The 23,840-nt window shown below is 45.5% G+C and overlaps 1 protein-coding gene across 1 annotated transcript in view; it reads left to right on the top strand.

Annotated features, from left to right (window-relative positions):
• Window positions 1–4,752, top strand: part of LOC102852065 — a 53,898-nt gene extending 49,146 nt beyond the window's left edge. Inside the window, exon 5 of the mRNA XM_006885231.1 lies at window positions 4,510–4,752. Coding sequence (XP_006885293.1) covers window positions 4,510–4,752 — 243 coding nt within the window. The remainder of the gene's footprint in view (window positions 1–4,509) is intronic.
• The last annotated feature ends 19,088 nt before the right edge of the window (window positions 4,753–23,840 follow it).

Genomic DNA, 23,840 nt, shown 5'->3' with positions numbered 1-23,840 from the left:
AGACCTCTCCAAGGTACTGAGGAGCAATGATGTCAGTCTGGAGACTAAGGTGTACCTGATACAGGCCATGGTCTTTGCAATTACTCGCTATGCGTCAGAGAGTTGGACAATGACTAGGGATGATAGAAGGAGAGTTTGATGCCTTTGAGCTGTGGTGCTGGAGAAGAGTATTAAATATACCATGGATTGCTAGGAAAATAAACAAATTCGTCCTGGAGAGGGTGAATCCCGGCTGCTCCTTGGAGGCAAGGTTTCTAAGGCTCCGTCTGACATACTTTGGACATGTTGCAAGGTGGGACCAGTCCTTGGAGAGGGACACCATGCTGGGAAGGTGGAGGGACAGTGCAGGAGAGGAAGACTCTTGATGAGATGGACTGATTCCATCACTGGGGATGGGGATAGGAGTGTCGGAGACAGTAAGATTGGCAACGGATAGAGCAGAGTTTAGGGCTGTTTTACATAGGTTCGCTATGAGTCACAAACCACTTGACAGCACATAACAACAATTACACAGAAACTCTGTACCCATTAAGCAAAAACTTCCCATTTCCCACGCCCAGCCCCAATTTTTGGTAGCTTTTAATCAGCTTTCTGGTTTGTTTTGTTTTGTTTTTTGTACAGTCGTCTTTTCTAGATTATTGCAAAAAAGTGGGATCATACATTTGTCCTTTTGTGTCTGACTTAGTTTCAGCCCGCATAATGTTTTTAAGGTTCATCTTTGTCTTACATTCCATCAGAACTTCATTCTTTTTTCAAAGCTGAGTGATGTCTATTGTATGTCTCTCTGTATGACATGCTGTTTATTTAAACCAGTGATTCTCTTTGAACCCTCAGACCTTATTGTAGAACATGTGCAGATTGCTGCATTCTCTCCATAGTAGGCAGTGCAAAAGGCTTGTGATTGGTTAACCCAAACGTTGCCAGTTCTAACCTACCTGGCAGCTTTTTCAGTCCGTTTCTGGAAAAAGATTACAGCCAAGAAAACACTGTGGATCAGTTCTGCTCTGTAACACAAGGGGGCACCATGAGTTGAGAGTTGTGGTGAGGTGATTTAATATGACATGGCCTTTCTATCCATGGTCTTGCAAATCTCATAGAATGATTGGTGAAGCTCTGCAAATCAGGTGTTGTGGCAATTGGACAGTTCAGTTAAGGCAAGTGAGGTACATGGAACTTACAGGAGATCAGTCAAGTTTACATTCCCTAGGCTTACAGGCCTAGGGGAAAGGAGTTGTGCTGCCAAGCCAAAGGCATGTGGTTCGAAATCACGTTTCTCTGGTGGAAAAATATGGACGATCTCCTCCCATGCAATTTACAGCCTCTGAAAACCCGCTGGAGGGTGAGCTATGAGTCCTTTCTGAATTGATACTTCATAACAACAAGCTTAAAAGAGCTCTGGTGGCTTAATGGTAAGGAGATGCGTTATCAATGCAAAGCAGGTGATTCAAGTTTATTAGCCATCTGTGAGAGAGAAAGAGGTAATTTTTTTAAATTTTAAATTCATTTTAATGTAACTTTACAGAGACTTTGGATTTCCTTTCCTTCATTGTTGCACTTTTCTCCCTGCCCACCCCTCCCCCACAATTTGCTTTTCTTTTTGAAAAGCAAAAGAAAAAGAATTCTCTGATTGTTATTAAATCCCTCCCCCCAAGTCCACTCCACTATGCTACCTTCATTCTGGACTCCTGTCATAACAATAATATCTAATCATATATCCCTTTTAAACAGTTCTCTCCCTCATCTGTTTCAACGCAGCATACATAGTTTATAGAAAGAGGTAATAATTTCCCAAGCAGTTACAGCCTCTGAAAACCCACTGGAAGATCCACTATGAGTCATTTCAACTCTATGGCAATGAGCAACAGGCTTAAAGGAAGCCTGTCTCAGGATTAAGGGTCTCTGCTATCTTATAGGAAGGAATTGTGTTGCTAACCCAAAGGTACACGGTTCGAAACCACCAGCTTCTCTGCAGGAGAAAGATGGGTAATTTCCTCCTGAACAATTTACTGACTCTGAAAACTTCCTGGAGGGTCAGCTATGCTCTGACTCAAGAGTACACAACAACAACATTACCATCGAGAAGAAGATTCAGTTATGCTGAGTGAAATATCTCAGTCACAATAGGACAAATATGGCATAAGACCAGTTAATAAAATAGGATGGACATGGGAGAGGGGAAAGCAGAAAAAGAATGGATAGAATATGGAGAGTACAGTAGAACAGGAGAAGGGAAGGACTAACTGAAAGGAATGGATGAGGTGACCTTGTATGTGTGACCTGTATGTGTGACAATTAACAATCTGGAATAAGACACACATTACAAAGTGAATTGGGGGAGGGAGGAAAATGTATGTCAATGAATGAATGAAAACCTACCCTTTCTTCTGTAAACTTTGACTTAAATGACAAAAAAAAGAAGAGCCTGCAGCAGAACACATCTTGGAAGCAGGGTCTCTGTGCTGTGAATCTTCTAGACCGTGGAGACGGAGAGAAGCGAGGGCAGAGAAGCAGCCACAGCAGAGGCAACTGCAGCAGGGGGAGAGCAGGAGCACGCTCAGGGCCTTCCCGTCCCAGGTAGCAGGAAGCTGAGCCACCTTCCAGCAGGTGCTGTCTGGTGGAATGGGTTGCCTCTGAGGACTTAGCAGCAAAGCTAAATAACTGTAACTTTGTCTCTGAGCAAGGTAGAATCAGGGTGAGGGTCTGAGGGTCAGAGAGAGTTATGCCTGTAGGCGTGCCTGAGAAGACACTGTCCAGACTGAAGGCTGTATCCTGAGCCCTTCCTGATTCTGAACTGGAACCTAATGAACCTCACAATTGTGTGTTGCTGCCAGCTGAGTTCGGTGTGGTTTTGTAACAGAGTGTGAAACCCACCAGTGAAGAAGAGAGTGGGTGGCACGGACAGCTGGGTCAGAATCCATACACAACTTGGAGACACGTTGACTTCCATCTTACTAGAACCAGTTTGGGTCAGGTGCCGATGGGGATTCTCTTCCTGCTCCCCATCCCTTATTCCTCACACCCCCTTGTCCCATAAAACAAGAAGTTAAGGGAGGTCATACCTCCCCACAGCATCATTCTTACTGCTCCCTGCTAAAAGGGTTGAGATGAGATGGGTGGGAATCTGCCCTGACCTTCTTTGCTCGAATATGGAAAGCTGTGTCTTCATGTGCTTATATTTGAAGAAGCTGTGGCTGAGATCAAGAGCAAAGCTTAACGGAGTCTGTGAAAAAGGAGAGGAGAAAGTTAGGGTACCAAGGATATGAGAATGGAGCAGGGTGTCAGGGATGAGGCAGGGAGCCAGGCCTGGTCAGCCTCTGGTAGGACTCAGGGCAGAATAGTCTGGGAAATCCTTCCTTCTACCTGAGGCACCACTAAGAGCCATATCCAATCTTAGGAGTTCACATAAAAAGCACCCGGATTGGCAGTGAGCAAGCTTCATGTGCAGTGGTTCCAGGCCCACCAGGAAGCCGGCTAGTGGCTCACTGTGGCCTAGGATGCTGTGGTCACCAGACAGGTAGGTGGTTCTCTGGCACAGTGGTCAGTGTGGAGCCTCAGGGAATGGCAGGCTGCAGTCAGGGGTAGGGATGCAGCCTCCCTTGGCAGGAGTGGTTATGGGGCCAGAGAGGCAGGGTGGAAAGAAATCCCAGAGGACTATCCATCCCACAAACACGTGGTTGCCCAGATGGGTGGTTAGGGAGGCCTTTGTTCACCAGGGAAATTTATTCTCCTTCCCAGGCATACCATACTGGTGGAGGATGAGGGAGTGGGGTGGGGGCGGTGTTTATGAAAACCAGATGCTGGATGGGCTGGGGGCCTGGGGTGGTCTAGCTCCACCTTCCTGGAGGGATGAAGGAGAACTAAGCTTTCTCTCCACCTGTGGTCAAAAGTAGTACTGGGAACCCTCCTCTCTCACAGTCCAGCGAGCTGTTAAAGAGGTACCCAGACTGGAGCCCACACACGTTTTGACAACTACCAAAAGATCCAGAGGACTCTGGGTGAAGCAAGGCAGTTACTGGCCCACAACAACGACATGACAAATTCAGGGCCTTCTGGGTTCCTGAAACTCATTTAGTTCTCCCAGCAGCAGTCTTGAACTACTTTTGAGCCATTATCACCATTTTCAGAGGCACAGAGAGGTTAAGTAATTTGCTCAAGACCACACAGGTAGCTAGGATTTGAACCCAGGCAGCTGACACCAGGATCATAATAAACTCTACCAGACAACAACCTAGCACCCAACGCTGAGAGAGGGAGAGCAAGAAAGTAGCCAGTATTTCTTTCAGCACCATCAGCGGAGGTGATTTTTTTACTGCTTATTTCATCTCATCTTCATGGATATTATTGTGTTATTTCCATTTTATAGATGATAAAACTGAGGATCAGAACAACATGTGCAAGGTCAGGTATTCCACAGCAGAGCCCGGATTTGAATACGAGGCTGTCTCACACACCACAAACTTGGCACATCATGATACTTGAGTAAACGCTGAGTTCTCCTCTCATGTCTAGCTGCAGTGCCCCGCCCAGGGGTCTTGCAACAGCAGTCATCACCCCCACCCCTATTGGGAGCCAGACCACTTGCTGGTGACCCAGCCAGGAAAAGCTGATGAGGGCATGGAGACCTTTAAACAGGGTCTGAGTGGAGCCTGGGCGCCCGCTTCAGGCCCACTCGCCTCCCAGCAGGGCGCTTCGGACAGGAGCCAGCGCACACACAAGGGCCGCATGGACCGGCAGCCCGCAGCCGGCCGCTAGGGCAGGCAGCCAGGTGCCAGCGGCCGCCTGGAGAGAAGGGCCCCTCTTCTCTCCACTCAAAGGTGGATTGAGGAAGGCTGGCTCCGTGATTTTTCCAAGAAGCCTGTCCGGAGCCAGAGAATGGGAACATCTGTGCCCTGGACTCTGGCCTGGACGTGGCTCAGGCCACAGTCTGGGGTTGGCGTCAGCGGGAGACAGCCCTGCCTGGAGGAGACTCTGTCCTGAAGGCTGGAGGGTGGGGCCGCTGCCTCAGTCTCAGCTCCAGGCCAGGAGGGGAGGGAAGAGGAGAGGGAGGAGATTGGAGAAGAAGGGAGGGGAGGGGAGAGAAGAGCAGGTCCAAAGCAGAGTATCAGGCCCCTCTACAGCTTCTGCGGGTGCAGATGGGCTGGATGAGGCCCTTGGCCACCCAGCAGGTGAGCCTGGGGCCACAGTCTCTCCCCAGGCCTCTGGCTCCATGGCCTCCTCTCTCCTCCTGGGTCTTTCCTTTCTCTTTCCTTTTCCCTTTCCCTTCCCCTTTCCCTTTCCCTTTCCCAGTGGTTTCCACCATCTTGAATCTACAGGTGCCTGTTTAGCAAGGTTGTGGGACATTTAGACAACATCTGCTTAACTCATTCTCCTCCTGCATCTTTATCACTGGGTGTTGTTGTTGTTGTTGTTGTTATGTGCCCTCAAGTCGCTTGAGACTCATAGCGACCCTATGTACAACAACCCTAAACCCTGCTCTGTCCTGTGCCAATCGCATTGCCTCTGACACACCTATCCCGATTACCCCAGTCACTGAATCAATCCACCTCAAAGAGGGTCTTCTCCTCCTGTGCTGTCCCTCCACCCTTCCAAGCATGATGTCCCCCTCCAAGGACCTGTCCCTCCTTACAACATGTCCAAAGTATGTCAGACGGAGCCTCAGAATCCTTGCCTTCAAGGAGTAGCCTGGTTTAACCCTCTCCAGGATGAATCTGTTTGTTTTCTTGGCAGTCCATGGTACATTTGATACTCTTCTCCAGCTCCACAGATCAAAGGCATCAATTCTCCTTCTATCCTCCCTAGTCATTGTCCAACTCTCTGGTGCATAACAAGTGATTGCAAAGACGATGGCCTGTATCAGACACACCTTAGTCTCCAGAGATATTTTTAAAGTAGAAATTTTACTTATTTTCTGAAAAGGTAATATGCTTACATGGCTCACAAAGTAAAACATTTTAAGAAAGACAAATACAACATAAGAGCATTAATTGTGAAAATAGAAAAACTAGGAAAATGTGTATAGAGGTCCAAGAGGGGAAGGGGTGAGAGCAGAAGGGTGAGGATGGCCAGGTGGGGAAATCACAGGGTCACACAGTTTGGTAGGTGGAGTGAGAGGGTAAAGGGAATAAGAAAGATCCAGCGGGAACCCGAAAAAAATGGGGTGATGGTGGACATAGTCCAATGGTGATTAATTTTATAAAACACAAGGTATGGGAATGATTGTATGAAACAAAAAGTGTCAAACACATATGTGTGCGTGCACACACAACACCCCCCAAAAACCCCCACTGTGTACATGAATGAAAAAGATACTTTTATATTAAAAAAAAAAAGAGTGACAGTGAAAGCACACATCCACACATGGCTGTATCTACACTAACTCTTGTCTTTATATCCCCTCCGTTCTGTCTGTCCACCCTCCCCTCCCCCCCACCAGCACATACCACAGGTAACTCATTAACTTTGTATATAATATTCAAGTGTATCTTTATGCAGAGAAAGCATATACAGATGTATTTCTTCTTCTCCATTTATTACATTACTGACAAGATTGGACATGTTCAGGGAGATACAGTTATGTTGTTAGTGGCTGTTGAGTTAGCCATGATTTGCTATGTCCATAGCGACCCTATGAACGACAGACCTGAACCTTGTCCGTCATCACAATTCTCACAGGCTTGAGCCCATTGTTACAGTCACTGTGTCAACTTATCCTGTTAAGGATCTTCCTACCTTTAGCTAACGCTCCACTTTCCCTAGGAAGTTGTCTTTTTTAAAGGACTCGCCCCTCCTGACAGCATGTCCAAAGTTGTGAGATGAAGTTTCCCCTTCCTTGCCTCTTACCTGCACCCTGGTTGCACTTCGTCAAAGAAATTTGCTTGTTGTTTTGGTAGTCCATGGGATAGTTTATTATCTTTGCCAACACCATAATTCTGTCCATAGAGAGTAGTGCAAATGGTTTGTGATTGGTTGTTAACTCTGAGGTTGGTGGTTCAGACCTACCAGCAGCTTTTGTCAATCTCTTTCCATAATTCAAAAACATCTATTCATCAAAGAAGCATTTTTACTCAGTGAAAAAAAAAGCTTCTATATGACTCTATTTAAAAAATACATTTACAAAATTGCTAAAAAAATGACAGTGACAGCAGTAGAAGGCATTTGACAGAGAGTAATATTTTGGCTATACTTAGTAAAGTTGTATGTGGTTCTTTGGCTCACCAAAGTTGTTAAGTATTATACTTAAATTCATTTTTCATGCTTTGATGATACCCATAGAATTCTAATTGTGGATAAATGTCTAATAAAATAAACTTACAGATTTTGACGCTTTAAAAAAAATCTTCAGCACTGGGCTAATAGACGCACCACGATGGAAAATGTCAACAATTTCATCCTGCATGGATCCACAATAACAGAAGCCAAGAAATCAAAAGACATGTTGCATTGGGAAAAATCTATCAAGGACCTCTTTAAAGTGGTGAAGAGTCAGTTTAAGGAGTAAGGTGCACCTAATTCAAAGGATGGTATTTTTAGTTGTTTGTATACATGCATTTGAAAGTTGGATATGGCCATAGACACCTACATGAAAAATAATGTCATTCGATCACTCCTTGCCATTGATTCATAACAGACTCAGAGCTGACTCTGCATTTGGTTTCTGAGACTGTAAATCACACTGCAGGAGATTGGCCATTTTTCTCCCAAGGAGTCACCGATGAATTAGAACTGCTGGGAAGGTGTGACTCTTGGCCAGCACCCCAGCGCCCTACGGGCTATGCCACAAGAGCCGCCCTGAAAGGCAGCATATTATACCTTACTGTATATCTTGTGTTTTTTAAACTTGCAATGTCCTTAAGCTCCTGTGACTTCATAGCTGAGGAGTTGTGCTGCCAACTCAAAGGCAGTTAATTTGAATCCCCCAGCTGTGTCTCAGGAGAAAGATGGACAGTCTCCTCCCATGTGATGTATAGGCTCTGAAAATCCACCGGCGGGCCAGCCGTGAGTTAGTTCCGACCCAACGGCACATAACAATCACCTAACATTTCTTTATTATTACCTTGAGAGCATTCATTTAGTTTCTAGTGGTATGTATATAGTCCGAGGAGCCTTAACAGTTAAGAAATTGGCTGGTAACCCAAAGGTGAGCAACTTTAACTACTCTGTCTGAGGGACAAAGATGTGACAGTCCGCTTCCACAAAGATGACAGCCTTCAAAACCCCAATGGGGCAGTCCTGCTCTGTCCGGTAGGGTCCCCAGGAGTTAGCACTGACTCTGTGACAACAGTCTGGTTTTCTTTTTCTTTTGGTAATATTCTGACTCGTGGCTAACCAGCACGACAAGGTAAGTATATGAATGGTCACTAGTCTTCTGAAGCTTTTTCTCAAGTTTGTTGGAGACTTGATTTACACTAAAGGTGACCTGTAGGATGTTCTGGCCAAAGACACTGAGGGCCTGGCTTACACCCTCACCAATCCTGGAAGACCTTAAAGAAACTTACCAGAAGCCCAGGGCTCCTGGAGAGCAGTTTGTAAAACCACAATTTTAGCCCAATCTGTTATTTCATTGTGTACCATGGAGTTGGAACTGACCCGTGGCTGACCCTCCAGTGGGTTTTCAGAAGCTATAAGTCACACGGGAGGAGATTGCCCATCCTTCTCCTGCAGAACAGCTGGTAGATTTGAACCACACACCCTTGTGTTGGCAGTTCAATTCTTTACCACTAAGTGACCAGAGCTTTCTATCCAGTAGTCCAACCTGCTTTTTTTTTTTTAATTTATATACATATATTTTTTATATTTTTTTTTAAATATTTTTTTTAATTTCTTTATTTTTCATTTCAATGAACATCTACAGAGATTTTGGAACTCCATTCATTCATTGTTGCACCCCTCTCCCTGCCCCCACCCCCGTTTGCTCCTCTCCTTCAAACGCAAAAGAAAAACTCCCTCATTGGTACGCAATCCCCCAACCCCCAAATATAATCCACTCTGCAACCCTCATTCTGTACTCTTACGATAAACATAATGCCCTAAAATATAAAATATTCTATCCCCCAAAGACTTCAATGCCGTAAACATATTTCATCCAGTTTTTCTCAGTCTTACCCCCATCCCGATGTCAGCCTCATTCTACAACAGTGGCACCATATAGCATTTGTCCCTTTGTGACTGAGATACCTCACTCAGCATAATGTCCAGGGATAGAACTGACCCAAGGTCACAAGGTTAGTCTGACAGATCTGGAGTTTGAAAAAAAACCCAGATCTTCTGGCCTCTGTTCACCACTCCTGCTTCATCACCATGGACCCCAGAATAGGAAGTCAGAGGCAGATGCTCCGGTGGACCCAAACAAACATGGATACTGATGTGGACCCAAGAATGGACACAGCCATGGCCCAGCTGGGGCCCAGTTATGATGGAGTCAGCTGTGGACTCAACCATGGGGCTGGCTTTGGACCCTGGATCTGCTTCTCCATCACTTGGAACTTCTTCTTTCATTGCTTGGGGTCAGCCCCTTCACCCTCCCAATTGAAAGGCTGTTGAGCTCATTACTGGACAGACCAGCCGCCCAAACAGGATAGGAGAAATAGGGTTGCTGAGCCGGACTCTTCAGAAGTGAGGTCAAGAGTGTGTTGGAAGTCTGGGAACCTTCAGACTTTGGAGCCACATGCAAACATTTTGGGTTTTTGAAAAGTATCCCTGGAGAATTTTATACCAGGTAAGTGACTAAGGAAACATACTGATGAAAGAGAAATAATGTTTATAGCCAAGCAAAGTTGGAGGAGAGGGTGAGTCTGTCTGATCAGAAAGGGTTTAACCAGTAAGTCAAACTCCACTGAGCCAAGAAGAAAATAAGCAGAGAGGGTGGAGAGAAGTAAGTGAGGCCGATAGACATCCGAGAGGCTGATGGACATCTGAGAGGCTGCATCTGCTTTTCTAGTATAATCCAGAAAGAGGGCAAAGAAGTATGCATAGGGAGCTCTGGTGGCCTAGCAGCAAGAAGCTGCACTGCAATCCCAGAGGTACACAGTTCAAATCTACCAGATGCTCTGCTGAAGAAGGAGGGGCGATCTCCTCCTGTACCAGTCAGATCCGATTTGACAGTACACACACAAAGTACTAAAATAAAATAAATAAGTATGTGTGCTGGGGAGGGAGGCAGGAATCAGAGGTGTCTGCCCTCACCTGCCCCAACCCATAAATAAGGAAGCGGCCTGATTACATGGTGAGGTGGGGCTAACATAGCAGGTTGCTGAAGAAAGATAGACATGGTATGATCCTTGCCCCAAGGATACTGCTTCCACAATAACAGCCAGAGGGCAGCTGCGGGAAGACAGTGGCCTGTTAGCCAGGACACCCAGGTCCTACCCATGACTTTGGAAACAGTGTGGTTCAGTGGGTAGAACTCTCCCCTTCTGGTGGAAGATGCAGCACAATTCCCCGCCAATGCATCCATCTGCTGAAGGCTTTCATGTAGCTGTAATGCAGATCCAATTTCAGCAGAGCTACCACGCCAAGACAGACTAGGAAGAAAGGCCTGGTGATCTGCTTCCAAAATCAGCCAGTAACAGTCCTATGGATCTATGTTGTGGCTGTATGTAATGTTGAGGCAGAAATGACTCATAGCTGACCCTCCAGCAGGTTTTCAGAGGCAGTAAATCACACAGAAGGGAGCAGCTTGTGGATTCAAACACCTGCCTTCAGGCTGGCAGCACAGTTCTCACCATGAGGACATCAGAGCTCTCTCTGGGTCTGTGTAGAAATCCCCGAAATCAAAGTGCTTGGCATAAAGAGAGGCTTTAACCCAGGCTGCGCTCCATTTTTGGTGCTGACTGTTCATTCTGCTCCAGGAAGCCCACGGCCTGTCCTCCTGCTCTCCCCTGGGAGAATCCTTACTCAGGCGGCCCCAAGAAGTCTGTCCATGAACAAGATGCTAACCAACTCAGACTTTGTAAGGAAGCAATGCTCAAGGCCTCTCGTAGTTGCCTCTTGACTGGCAAAGGATGATTTTGTAAATATCAGCCAATCAGAATGATCCTTTGTAAGTTCCTGAGTTTTCTTTATTTAAACTCTGGGAAAATAGTCCTTTTGCTGGAGCACTTTGGCGAACATCCCTAAATGCTGCTCAAGTCGGCTGCCCCATTCTACCACTAAAACTCTTTGCTTTCCTTTTAACAGGGCCTCCGGTTTGTTCTTGGACCTGTCACAACAGGCTAATTCACAACAGGGGCGGGGGACCCAGCAGGGTCTCATTCCATCGTGCACGGGGTCACCAGAAGTTGGGGGTGACCGAGACAGCAAGATAATCCCTGGGTGACCACTCAACTGGCTGATTCTGGGCAGGACATGCTGTTGCTGGGGAGTCCAGAAACATCTTCTGTATCACAGGAGGCTGGACGAAATGTATGCTTTTGAACTTTCTTTTGAGCTCTGAAGTGGAGAGATGAGGTTAGGAGCCTTGGCCCTAGAGGTCTGGCCAAAAGGCCTTATATCCCATTAGGAGGGAAGGATGTAGCAGCCAGTGTCATGAACCACACAGAGTGTGATCCCGGACAGGGCCGTCTCAGCCCATTATTCAAAGAATACCAAAGTCCTATCTCGCCAAAGCAGATAGGATGGTCTGAGACGGGATTCCTTATTATCCTGGGAAAAGAGACCCCGAGATGGCATTCAATTTTATTTAAAAAAAACAAAAACCCAAAACTAACAACATGACAAACCATGCATCCAGATGGACTTAAGGAATAAAAGGCATATTTAATTATTTAGATTTAATGCCATGAAGACCATCCTCTGTGAGCACTCCCTAGCTGTTGGCCCCTGCAACCCAGGCTTTTGTGTGACAATGAAAACAATTTATTCCATAACTTTCACGTAGTGTTACTGTTCAAATGCTCAGCTGCAGAAAGGCTGTTCATTTGACTTTAGGGTTCTTATGTATCTTTCAGTGGCATTATGTAATGTATAGCATACGCATCAGACATAGGCACGAAATATGGAAAATCTGAGACACATGGGACCCCAAGAATTTCAATATTAGGGGCTAACCGGCTACTTTCATTTTACAGGTGAGACAACTAAGGCTTAGAGGTGTAAGTGGCTTCCTTAAGAGCACGTGGTTAGGGAGTAGCATCACCAGGCCACAGTGCCAAGGCCATGACATTTAAACCCTTTAGTCTTAGTGCTCAGCAATATAGCAGGGCCCACAGGTAGGAAGTAGGCGCCCTAGGCCCAGGTCATAAACAGGCTGCAAACCCCCTTGCCACATCCACCAAAGAGAATCTCGTTCCAGTCTTTCTTCCCTGCAACCATCACAAAAGAAGAACTCTCATTTTGAGGTGACCTCACCCAGTAAGGGGTCAGACTCAAGGATGAGCAGGGATATATGTGAGAGGCATTGGAGGGTTAGTGGTAGAATGCTCACTTTCCACACACAAGATCATACTGATGCATTTCATGCTACATGGAAGGTTGCAAACACCCTAAAAATGGCTACTTGTGGATCAAACTGAAATGTTATTGTTATGTGCCGTTGAGTTGCCTGCAACCCATAGCGACCCTATGTACAGCAGCTCTGAAGCCTGCCTTGTCCTGAGCCAGGCTCACTGACTTCAACACACCAACCCCCATTGCCCTAGTTACTGTATCAATCCATCTTATCCAGGGTCTTCCTCTCCTGCACTTACTCCACCCTCCCAAACATGATGTCCTTCTCCAAGGGTGGGTCCCTCTTGGCCACATACCCAAAATATACAAAATATATAAGCTGGAGCTTCAAAATTCTAGTCTTCAAGGAGAAACATGGTTTCATCTTCTCTAAGACGTATCTATTTGTCTTCTTAGTGGTTCATAGTATAGTCAAGACTATTCTCCAGCACCACAACTCAAAGTCATCAATTCTTCTTCTATCATCTTTAGTCATTATCCAGCTCCCTGATGCATAACAAGTAATTGTAAAGACTGTTGATTGAATCAGGCACGCCTGAGTCTCTAAACTGACATCATTGTTTCTCAGTACTCTGGAAAGGTCCGAGTTACCTGCCTTAAAATGCACCACCCCCACCCCCATTCCTCTTGATCCTGGCTTCAGTGATTTGTCTTAATGGTATTGGTGAATTCTACTCCCTATTTGTTTTTTTGTAGAATGATTTGATTATCTAAATGGTTATGAGCATAGTATGTCTGTAAGAGCTCCCTTCACCCTATATATAATCACCTTCCCTACAGGCACCACTAGGGATGCAAACTTGCCCAGACTGTCACCGCTAGACACAATGCTGTTCATTGCCATGTACACAAGATTCCCCCTGAGCAATAAATCAGTGCCTTTGAACTTGACTCTGGGTCAGTTTTTCATTCTTTCTGCAAACACTTATACCTTCCTGGGTTTGAACCCAAACACACAGGCAGCTACCACCTGTCAGTGGAGGCTTGCATGTTGCTATGATGTTGAAGAGGTATCCTACGGACTTTTAAACTAAGACAGGCCAGAAAGAAAGGCCTGGAGATCTACTTCTAACACCCAGGCAATAAAAACCCTATGAATCTCAGCAATCTGGTTTGTAACCCAGCTGGGATGGCACAAGACCAAATTTCATTTCATTATGTATAGGTTCGTCTTGAGCCAACTATATGGCAATTGGCAAGAAGAATAGGTGCTCCACAGGGTGGCAGGCTGATGTGGGAAGTGTTAGTGTCGTGCTGCTACCCCAGAGGCAGGGCCTTGTACTCACCAGCTGCTCTGCGGGAGAAAGATGGGCAACCTCCTCTCATGCAGTTTGTAGCCTCTGGAAACCGGCTAGAGAGTCAGCTGTGAGTCAGTTCCAACTTGACAGCAATGAGGTGTTTTTTAGCATGTGTTTTTTAGCAATGAGTTTTTGAGAGGGTTTTGTGTGCGTGTGTGTGTTTTCTTTTTTCACCTTAGCATGTGATCCTGCCCTATTTGGGAAGGGGAATGAAAGAACCACTGAATAAAATCAGTATAATGTTGTTTGTCTTTTAACTACCAATGCAGCAGCTTTTTTTCTTTTTCTTTTTTTTTTTTTTTTTAGTATAAGCCTGAAAGGATCGGAGAGTGATGATGGCTAGACCAGGATTTTTCTGGCGGGAAATCTGGTTAGTAGCTTCCAAGCTGGGAGGAGCTGAGAGTTGACAGTGGGCCCTGGCTCAGGGTTTAGGTGCTGATGTGGGAGCTCTTTCACTGTATCCCAGGAAACTGGGCGGAGGTCCTCTTCTCCCACCTCCTGCTCCTCTTCAAGGGCAAGATCTGAACGTGGGGACACTTGGAGCTCTCTTCTCACCTGGCGCCGAGGAGATGGCAGCCCTCAGGACAGATCCTACTGGGAGCTGGTGGCCAGTGGAGTGGAGGTGGCTGGGCGGGGGGCAGATGGCTCCCCAGGGAGCAGCCTGGTCTTGTGATTCTGCACTGAGGGAAGAACACAGCCAACCTTCCCTGTGCTGCGAGGAAGGCCTGGGAGGGGCAGAACCAGGAGCCTGAAGGGTTTACAAAGTCCTAACAGGGGCACCACAGCGAGCGTAGCAGGCTCCATTCTTTTAAAGGCTGTGGTCATTTGCCCAGGGCAGTCGGTTAGTGACTGGTGCTGTCCTGATTCACACAGGGGCCTCCTGCAAGGCTCCTGGGCTTGAGAGAGTGACAGCGCCTCATCGTCCTGCCTCTGTCCGCCCTGGCTCCCTCCTCAGGGACAGCAGCCCTGTTTCCAAAGGGACTATTTGCTGAGAGGCGCCCACAGGACCAGAGTCCTGAGCTGCAGGCAGCCTCTGGTCATTAGGAACTTTGTCACTTTGGCTAATAATAAACCCCAGAAATAAGCCGTGCTGGAAAGAAAAACACAGAGCAAGGCCCAGGGCCTACCTGGGAGACTCAAAGAGCCCCCTCAGCCCCTGATTGCCACTGATGCTGAGGGAGAGAAACAACAGGAGCGTGTGAGCGAGACAGCACATTGATCCAGGCCCATCTGGCCTTCTGGTGGGCTAACCTTGGGGACATGGGAGTGCTTTTCAAATCCTAGTGATGACTGCTAGGGGTGTGAGGAGGTACCCAGCAATTCTCCCCCCTACGTTTGTTTCCTTTCAAATTCCCTGAACGCTGCCCACCATGACCAGCTCAGCCTACAAACCAACTCTGGATCCACTTAGTGCTCAGAGGAGCAGCCTGTGGAAGGAGATCCCAGGCGCACGGGCGGGGCCAGGCACAAGCTTGATGGGGCCTCACAGCTTCCCCGCGGCTCTAATCTGGGAGCACGTGAGTCAATGGCTCTCTCATCTCAGCACATTTCAGAATCGGGGCTTAGAACTGACTGCACCCCTCCTGCAGCCCCCTACACACACGGTGATCTGGGAAGACAAAAGATGGGGCAAGAAAGGAAGGACAGCGTGCAGAGGATGAGAGGAAGTGGACAGCCCAGTGTTACAAGAGGCCCTGGAGGGAGCTCTGGAGGCAGAGGGGACCACCAGTTCCTCTGCAGGTTGAAGATGGGCAGTCTCCTCTATTGTGATTTTACACCCTTGGGAACCCAGAGGAGGGTCTCTATGAATCAGAATCAACTTATCAACAGTGGATGAATGGATCCTGGGGGAAAGCCTTCTGGGGAGGCAAGAACTAAGCCTGCTCCATCACTTCATAGCTGGTGAGGCCGGGCAAATTGCAATGCAGAGCCTCAGTTTCTCTGGTTTAGTGGGCATTACCTCCCAATCTTGGTGTCTCATTTGTGTCATAACAGACCACACTATGTAAAGTGGAGAGCGAGTGAAAGAGATAAAGACCCTCAACAAGATGGATTGACATGGTGACTGCAGCAATGGGCTCTAGTGTATCAGAGATGGTCAGGATTCAGGTCTGTTGTTCGATAAGGTCATTCAACAACATTTAACAACAGAGCTGTACTCATAGGTTGATAGCTGACTTTTCAGAAGTACATTCCCAGGGTGTATTTGAACGTCTGTCCTTTGTGCTAGCAGCTGAATGTTGAGATCTTCGCTGTTTAATTAGATTGAGTGTATTTCTTTCCTGTCTCTATAGTGTTGGTGTCCTGCTCACGGAACTCTGGTGGCATTAGCCTCCCTGATTTCACTCACTGGGTCTTGATTCCTGGTGAATTTTGCCATTCTTGGCATTGTGAGCTGCATGCCAGATGGACTCTGTTTTCCTGGGGGAATTCCATGTACACTGGCCATTAGAAGCACCCATACAGGCTGGCTTCATATTTTCTCCTCTGCCAGAGCACCAACCCAACCCTACAGGACACAAATTGTGAAGTTGTCAGACTGATGCTGCTGGACCACAGAGGCCATGCAAATTTGGGCCAACACCTATGGACAGAAGACCTGGGGGATCTTGATTTTCTCCTGCAAACTTGTTTTTTTGAAGCTCCTGTGGAGACTGATGCAGGCCTGCTGATGGTCATGGCTTGTCCTCATCTGCTCTGAGGCCGCAGACTCATGTCCTGGCTCAGGCCCAGTTTCTGACCCTGTATTATCCCAAATCCTCATTTCCTAACCCCAAATGGGCATAGACACCCAGCCTTCAGGTCACCATGGCAAAGTTTCTCCCCTGCCTCACCCAGGACACACCCCTCGCAAATGGCATTAACTTCACCACTGAAATCTGTGGAACCTTGAGCAAATCACTTAACTCTGAAACTCCTCCCTTGTTTGACTCGTCCCCTCTCCCCCAGCCGCAGTCCTTGTTAACCTCAGCTCTTCCTTTAAGACTTAACTCCAATGTCACCACCTCCTCCAGGAAGCCCTCCTGTGTTCCATCAGTGCCATTTGTTTCTGCGCTCAACTTCATACTGCTGAACCTTTGTCTACTATGAGCAACATGATGTGCACGCTGTTGTTATGGGTCGTTAAGTTGAATTGACCCATAGCTTACCCTCGATTGGGTTTTCAGAGGCAGTAAATCGCACGGGAATTGACTGCCCATCTTTCTCCCACAGAACAGCTAGTGGATTCGAACAGCATACATTTGTGCTAGCAAGGCAGTTTCTCACCACCAAGCCACCAGAATTCCTTATCACTAAAATGCCAGGAGCATAAACAGGTCTGTCCTTGAGAGAGTGAAACCAAGCTGCTCCCTGGCTGCAAGGATTTTTTTTTTCTGGAGCTTCAGAAGATGCAAGGATTTTTAAGCTCTGTCTCACATATTTTGGGCATGTGAACAGGAGAGACCAGTCCCTGGAGAACGACATCATACTTGGAAGGGTGGAGGACAGCACAGGAGAGCAAGACCCAGAATGAGATGGATTGACTCAGTGACTGGAGAAATGGGATTAGGTTTGCCAGACATGATGAGATTGGCTCAGGATAGGGCAAGATTCAGAGCTAATACAGACAGGGTGACCTGATGGCACTTAATAGCAACAATGCACCTGATCTCGCTAGAATGTGCATATGAAACCATCAGGTCGTACTTAATGGTAACAAGTGATTAGAAAGTAAAGGAGGGTTTGCAGGCGTAGCAGACAAGGGCCCATGGCTTAGAGAGCCCAAGTACATGGGAGAAGGAAGATTTTCCCCGGAAGTCACAATGCCTCATGAAATGGACTAGGGAAGGGTCAGAGTGCTTGGGTGACACAAAGGGTTAACACAGTCAGCTGACACGAAGTTGATGGTGTAGGTTAACCCAGAGGTGCCTCAGAAGAAAGATCTGGCAATCTACTCTTGAAAAGTCAGCACTAAAAGCCCAGTGGAGGGAGCACAGCTCTACACTGACACACAGGAGGACAGATGACTAGTCTTCAAGGCTTGCGTGAAGGCAGTTGAGGAATGGAGGGGCGGGGAGCAGACATCTAAGGTATTTAGGGAGCTCTGGTACACTTGTGGTAAGGAGTTGTACTGCCAGCCCAGAGGCATGGGGTTCAAATCCACCAGCTACTCTACAGGAGAAAGATGGACAACTCCTCCTATGTGATTTACTGCTTCCGAAAGCCTGCTGGGTGGGTCAGCTCTGAGTTGTTTCCAACGATGGCACATAACAACAGCAACAGACATTCAGCAAGTCTTGAAGAAGAGCAAGTATTCCCAGCATTTGAAGGTCTCAAGGGCACCTGTGTTCTTGCCTTACTCCCTTATGCCCCTAGGGCTCCTTCCTGAGTCCACCCACCCTCTCCCTCCCTCTGAGTGCTGAGATCCTTACTGCTATTGGTCAGAGTCCAAGCTAGGTGCACAAGTGAAGGCCTCTGGGCAGTGGACTGGCTCCTGCTGCAGCGGTCCCTTTGAGGAACCTCCCAAGTACATTCCTCTTTCTACCTATGTCTGGATACTTGGCTGTGTGCTTCAAGATGATTTGCCTTTTAAAAAAAATAAATAAAAAATTGAAATTCTTGACAGGCATCCCAGTGAATGACCACACAGTGGAATGTGACAAGGGTCTCTTTCACAGGCAAGGGTCCTAGCTACCCCGAACTGGCCAGGCGCCTGGAGGCATCACTTCATGAATCAGCCTGTGTTGAAAGGACAGTGGCTTGAAGCCTCGTTCTCTGGAAATCTGACTAAACAGAAGCAAGAGCTTTTATAGTAATACACGGACAGGGACATTTGCTATTCTCCATGATGACTTATTTTGGTTATTTAGTAAACAAAAGCATCCACACCACCCATGACAGGGACTGTGGTTGCCTCAGAGAAGCAGTGGTGAATCCAGAAACCTGTTTTCATAGGGCTCCCCTCTAGTGAGCAAGAAAGGACCCCATTAGTGCTAAGTCCATGAAAGAAGATAAAACAGAGCCATGGAACTGAGGGTGATGGGAGCATGCTGCTTTTGGAAGGCCACTCTGTAAAGAAGATATTTTAGCTGAGAACAGAATAATAACAAAGAGGCGGCCATGTTCCAGGTCCAGGGACTGTCACATGCAAAGGCTTTCAGGCGGGAATAAGTTGGCTAACAAGAGATCCTATGTGGAAGGGATGTGAGAATTGGAGAGTCAAGAGTGTCCGAGGAAACAGTGAGCATTTGAAATGGAACGTCACAGAAAATGCATGGACTCCATGTGACTCCACAGCTCCTCAGCAACAGCAGGACGGGTGCTGGAAGGTCCGGAGAAGGTGTGTGTGAGAGAGACTTTATTCATCTCTGCTGCTGTGGCTGCCATTGTGTTGGCTCTGACTCACAGCCACCTTGTGTAGAACTTAAAATATTTCCAGGGTTGCTATATTTGAGGCCACTGTGTTACAGTCATTGAATCAGTCTGTCTCATGGAAAGTGTTCCTCTATTTTCCACTGACCCTCTCTAGCAGTTGGCCCTCACTCATGATACATGGAAAGTAAATGAGAACAAGTTTCACCAACCTTGCTTCTCAAGAGCACCTGGTGGTGCTTCCTCCACGACTGCCTGGTTCATTCCTCCGGGAGTCCACAGTACACTCAACATTCGTTACCAACACTGTAATTCAAATGTGTCACTTCTTATTCAGTCTTCCTATTTCATTTACATGGAACAACAACTTACCAAGTGCCTACTGTGTGCCAGGCACTGGAGATGCAACAAAGCCCACTTCATTCTCTTGTTTGTTGTTGTTAGGTGTCATTGAGTTGAGTACGACCCATAGTGACCCTATGGACAATAGATCTGAATGCTGTTCTATCCTGTGCCACCCTCACACTTCCTAACACATTAAAGCCCATTGCGGCAGTCACTGTCAATTCATCTGGACGAGGGTGTTCCTCTCCTTCACTGACCTTCTACCTTTGTGAGTATCATGTCCCTCTCCAAGGAATACCATCTTCCAGCAAAATGCCTGAAGTAGGCGAAGTGAAGCCTCATCATCCTTGCCTCCAATGAGCACTCAGGCTTCATCCTCTCCAAGACATATTCCTTAAGAAAGTTCATTCCCTTAAGAAACACAGAATCTCTAACTATTTTTTGTAAAGAGCATGAAGATACCCTTGATGAAATGGATTGGTTCAGTGACTGGGATAATTGGGGTAGGTGTGTCAGGGACAATGAGATTGGCTCAAGATAGAGCAGGGTTAAAGGTTATTGTACATGGGGTCATTATGAGTCACAGGGGACTCAATGGTACACAACAACAACAGGTATGTATGGTGAAGGATCAGGATTTTTGGCAATTTTTTAAACTTTTTTTCGCCCCATCTAACACAGCAAATATATTAATGAAAAAGAATAAAAATTAATTATAAAATTATGATATAAAACAAAGATATAAAATACAGAGCCAGATTTTTGGTCATTAGCTCCATAAACATAAATTTTCACTAAAATCACAATTTTAAAAAGTTCTATAATATAAACAACAAAAAATAGCAAATGAACAAAGAAAAGAATAATAAAAACTATATCTGTTGACCATTGGAAATGTGTGTTTAGATTATTACTATAAAGAATTACTGTCATATGCACACCACTTGTTCCACAATCATATGGAAAACTGTGGGTAGGTAAGACTCATACCCCAATTATGATTTTTAACAAAAGTGTTAATTCAGTCAACAGGGAAAGCCTTTGCAACAGATGGTGCTGGAAAAGCTGGATAGCCACATGGAAAAATAATAATAAAAAAACTTGACTTTTACCTCATTTGTTGTTGTTATGTGCCAGCAAGTTTGCTTGCAACTCATAATAACTCTGTGTAAAACAGCTCTGAACCCTGCTCTAACCTGAGCCAAACTTTTGTCTCTGGCACACCTACCCTCCTTAACCCAGTCACTGAGTCAATCCATCTCATTGATGGTCTTCTTCTCCTTCTCCATCCCTCCAGCCTCCCAAGCATGATGTCCTTCTCCAAGGACTGGTCCCTCCTTGCAACATGTCCAAAGCATATCACACAAAGTTTCAGAATCCTTGCCTCCAAGGAGCAGCCTGCTTTCACCCTCTCTAGGATGAATCTGTTTGTTTTTTTGGCAGTCCATGGTATATTCAATACTCTTCTCTAGCACCACAGCTTAAAGGCATCAATTCTCTTACTATCATCCTTAGTCATTGTCCAGCTTTCTGATGCATAGCAAGTAAATACAAAATGTTATTGTAGTCATTAAGTGCTGTCAAGTCGTAGATGACACATAACAACACTATGAATGAAAGACCTAAACACTTGTATAACTTTTTTCATTTCTCCAAATTCATAGGGTTTCTGGAGGCAAGCTATTTCAGAAGTGGATGCCACTCCTGCTTCCAAGTTTGTTTTAACTGGGGAGCTCCACCAAACACTATCCACCATGGGTAACCATTATCACATTTGACACATCAGTGTCACAGTGTTTAGCATCACAGCAACCACAAGTTACCTCTGTACAACAGCATGTGCAAATTTTAGTTTGAGATGTATCATAGATCTAAATGTAAATCCTAAAAACTCTAAAACTTCCAAAAGAAATACAAGAAAAGCTGTCTGAATATGCTGTTGTTAGGTGCCATCAAATCTACTTCAACTTTGACTCCAGCAACAACAGATCTGAAGCTTGCTCTGACCTGAGGCACCTTTATAACCTCTGATACACTCAAACCCATTGCCACTGTCACTGGGTCAATTCATCTCTTTTGGGGTCTGTCTTTTTTTAGACCCTCCTCCTTTCCTGCATGATGCCTTTTTTCCTCTAAACACTGGTCCCTACTGACAACATGCCTACAGTATATGAGACAAAATCTCACCGTCCTTGCCTCTGCAGTGCACCCTGGTTAGTTATAGTATATTATATAAGGTGGAGTAAGCATTGGACTACTAACCAAAAGGTTGGTAGTTTGAATTCACTGGTCATGTCACAGGAAAAAAATGCGGCAGTCCCCTGCCATGAAGATTACAGTCTGAAAACCCTCTAGAGAATTTGTACGCTGTTCCACAGAGTCACTAAGAGTTGCGATAAATTCCATGGCAGTTGTTTCTGTTGTTAAGTTCCATTGAGTCAACTAAAACTCGGAACAAACATAAGAAAACTGGATCTGGATCTGAACCTTGCCCTCTGCTGTGTCATCCTCATCATCTCTGATCTACTTGAGCTTATTGTTACAGTCCCAGTGTCATGTTGAGAGTCTTTCCCTCTTTGCTAACCCTCCAGCTTTCTAAGCATATTGTAATTTTCCAAGAACTAGTCCCTCCTAACAACATGCCCAAAGTATGTGAGATGAAGTGCCGTCATCCTCACCTCTAGGGAGCACCATGGTTGCACTTTCTCTAAGACAGGGGGGTTTTTTTTGTTCTGGTGGCAGCCCATGAGAAACTCTTCTCCAACATTACAACACAAAGGCATAGATTCTTCTTCTGTCATCTTTACTCACTGTTAAATTTTTAGGTGCATAGCAAGTAAGCAAAAAGGCATGACTTGGATCACTTGCATCTTAGTCTTTGAACTGACAGTCTTGCTCTTCAGCACTTTGGAGAAGTCCTTGATGGCATATTTTCTCAACGCATTATGCCTTTTTATCTTTACTAATATTTTAATCCATATGCATACAAGAAAGTCCAGTTAATACCACTATTATTCACAAATATGCACCAACAACCAGAGTCAAAGAGGAAGATGTCTACAAATTTTTGCAGTAAAAAATTGATTGAACCTGCAGCCAAGATGCACTAATAATAATGGATGACTGGAAAGCAAAATTTGAGAACAGAGAAGAAGTATTAATGTACAGAAAACATGGACTTGGTGACAGAAATGAGGCTAGAAATAGAATTTTGTACAATCAACGATTTATTCATTGCAAGTATCTTTTATAAAAAACATAAGCAGTGACTATACACATGAATTTCACCTGCTGGTCTGCACAGGAATCAGACAGATAACCTCTGTGGAAAGAATTATTGAAGAAGCTCAATATCAGCTGAGAAAACTAGGCCAGGTGCCGATTGTGGAATAGACCATCAACTACCCACATGCAAGTTCAAACTAAAGCTAAAGAAGGTTAAGTCAAATTCACAGGAATCAAACCCAAATTTTAAAACTATCTCAGGAACAGATTTGAGGCCTTGAACACTAATAAACGAAGACCAGATGAACTATCAGAATATATAAAGAATATCATCCATGAAGAATGCAAAAGGTCATTATGAAGAAAGAGGAGGAAAAAAAGACCAAGATGGATATCAGAAGAGACTTTGAATATTGCACAAGAGGGCTGAGAAGCCAAAGCAAAGGGAAGAAAGCAGAAACTTAAGGAGCTGAAGAGAAGATTTCAAAGGGCAGCTCAGGAAGACAAAGCAAAGTATTATAATAAAATTTGCAAAGAGCTGGAGTCAGAAAATCAAAAGGGTTGAACTTGCTCAGCATATTGTAAGCTGATGGAACTGGAGAACAAATTCAAGCCTCGAGCTGCAATACTTAAGTACACTAGGGGCAGAATATTGAATGATCTAGAAAGCGGAAGGAGTACACAAAGACACTGTACCAAAAATAATTGGCTGACATGGAATTTCATGAAACAATATATGATCAAAAGGCAATGAGTGCACAATTTGATGGATGGAGGTAAGGGTGGAAATGAAAGAGGAAGGATCTGGTGTAAAATATACCCATATATATATTTTTAAAAAAGAGTAAGTAACAGGAATAAAAGATCATGGTGGGGGGGTGGAGGTGGGGGAAGGGCAATGGTAATGTTGAAGGAGGAAGTTCAAGTTGCTCTGAAGGAATTGGCATAAAACAAGGGCCCAGGAATTGATGAAATACCAATTGACATATTTCAACAAATACATGCTGCCCAAGATGTGCTTACCAGGTTATGCCAAGAAATCTAGAGGACAATTACCTGACTAACTGACTGGAAGAAATATTTACTCCTATTCTAAAAAATGGTTACCTGATAGAGTGTGGAAATTAATGAATAATATCACTAACATTAGAGGCAAGCAAAATTTCTGCTGAAGAT

This window comes from Elephantulus edwardii, unplaced genomic scaffold (genome assembly GCF_000299155.1).
Source record: "Elephantulus edwardii isolate Elephantulus edwardi_28Jun2011 unplaced genomic scaffold, EleEdw1.0 scaffold00041, whole genome shotgun sequence".
Taxonomy (NCBI): Eukaryota; Metazoa; Chordata; class Mammalia; order Macroscelidea; family Macroscelididae; genus Elephantulus; species Elephantulus edwardii.
The sequence above is the reverse complement of the archived record's forward strand: the minus strand, read 5'-3'. Positions and strand labels throughout refer to the sequence as shown.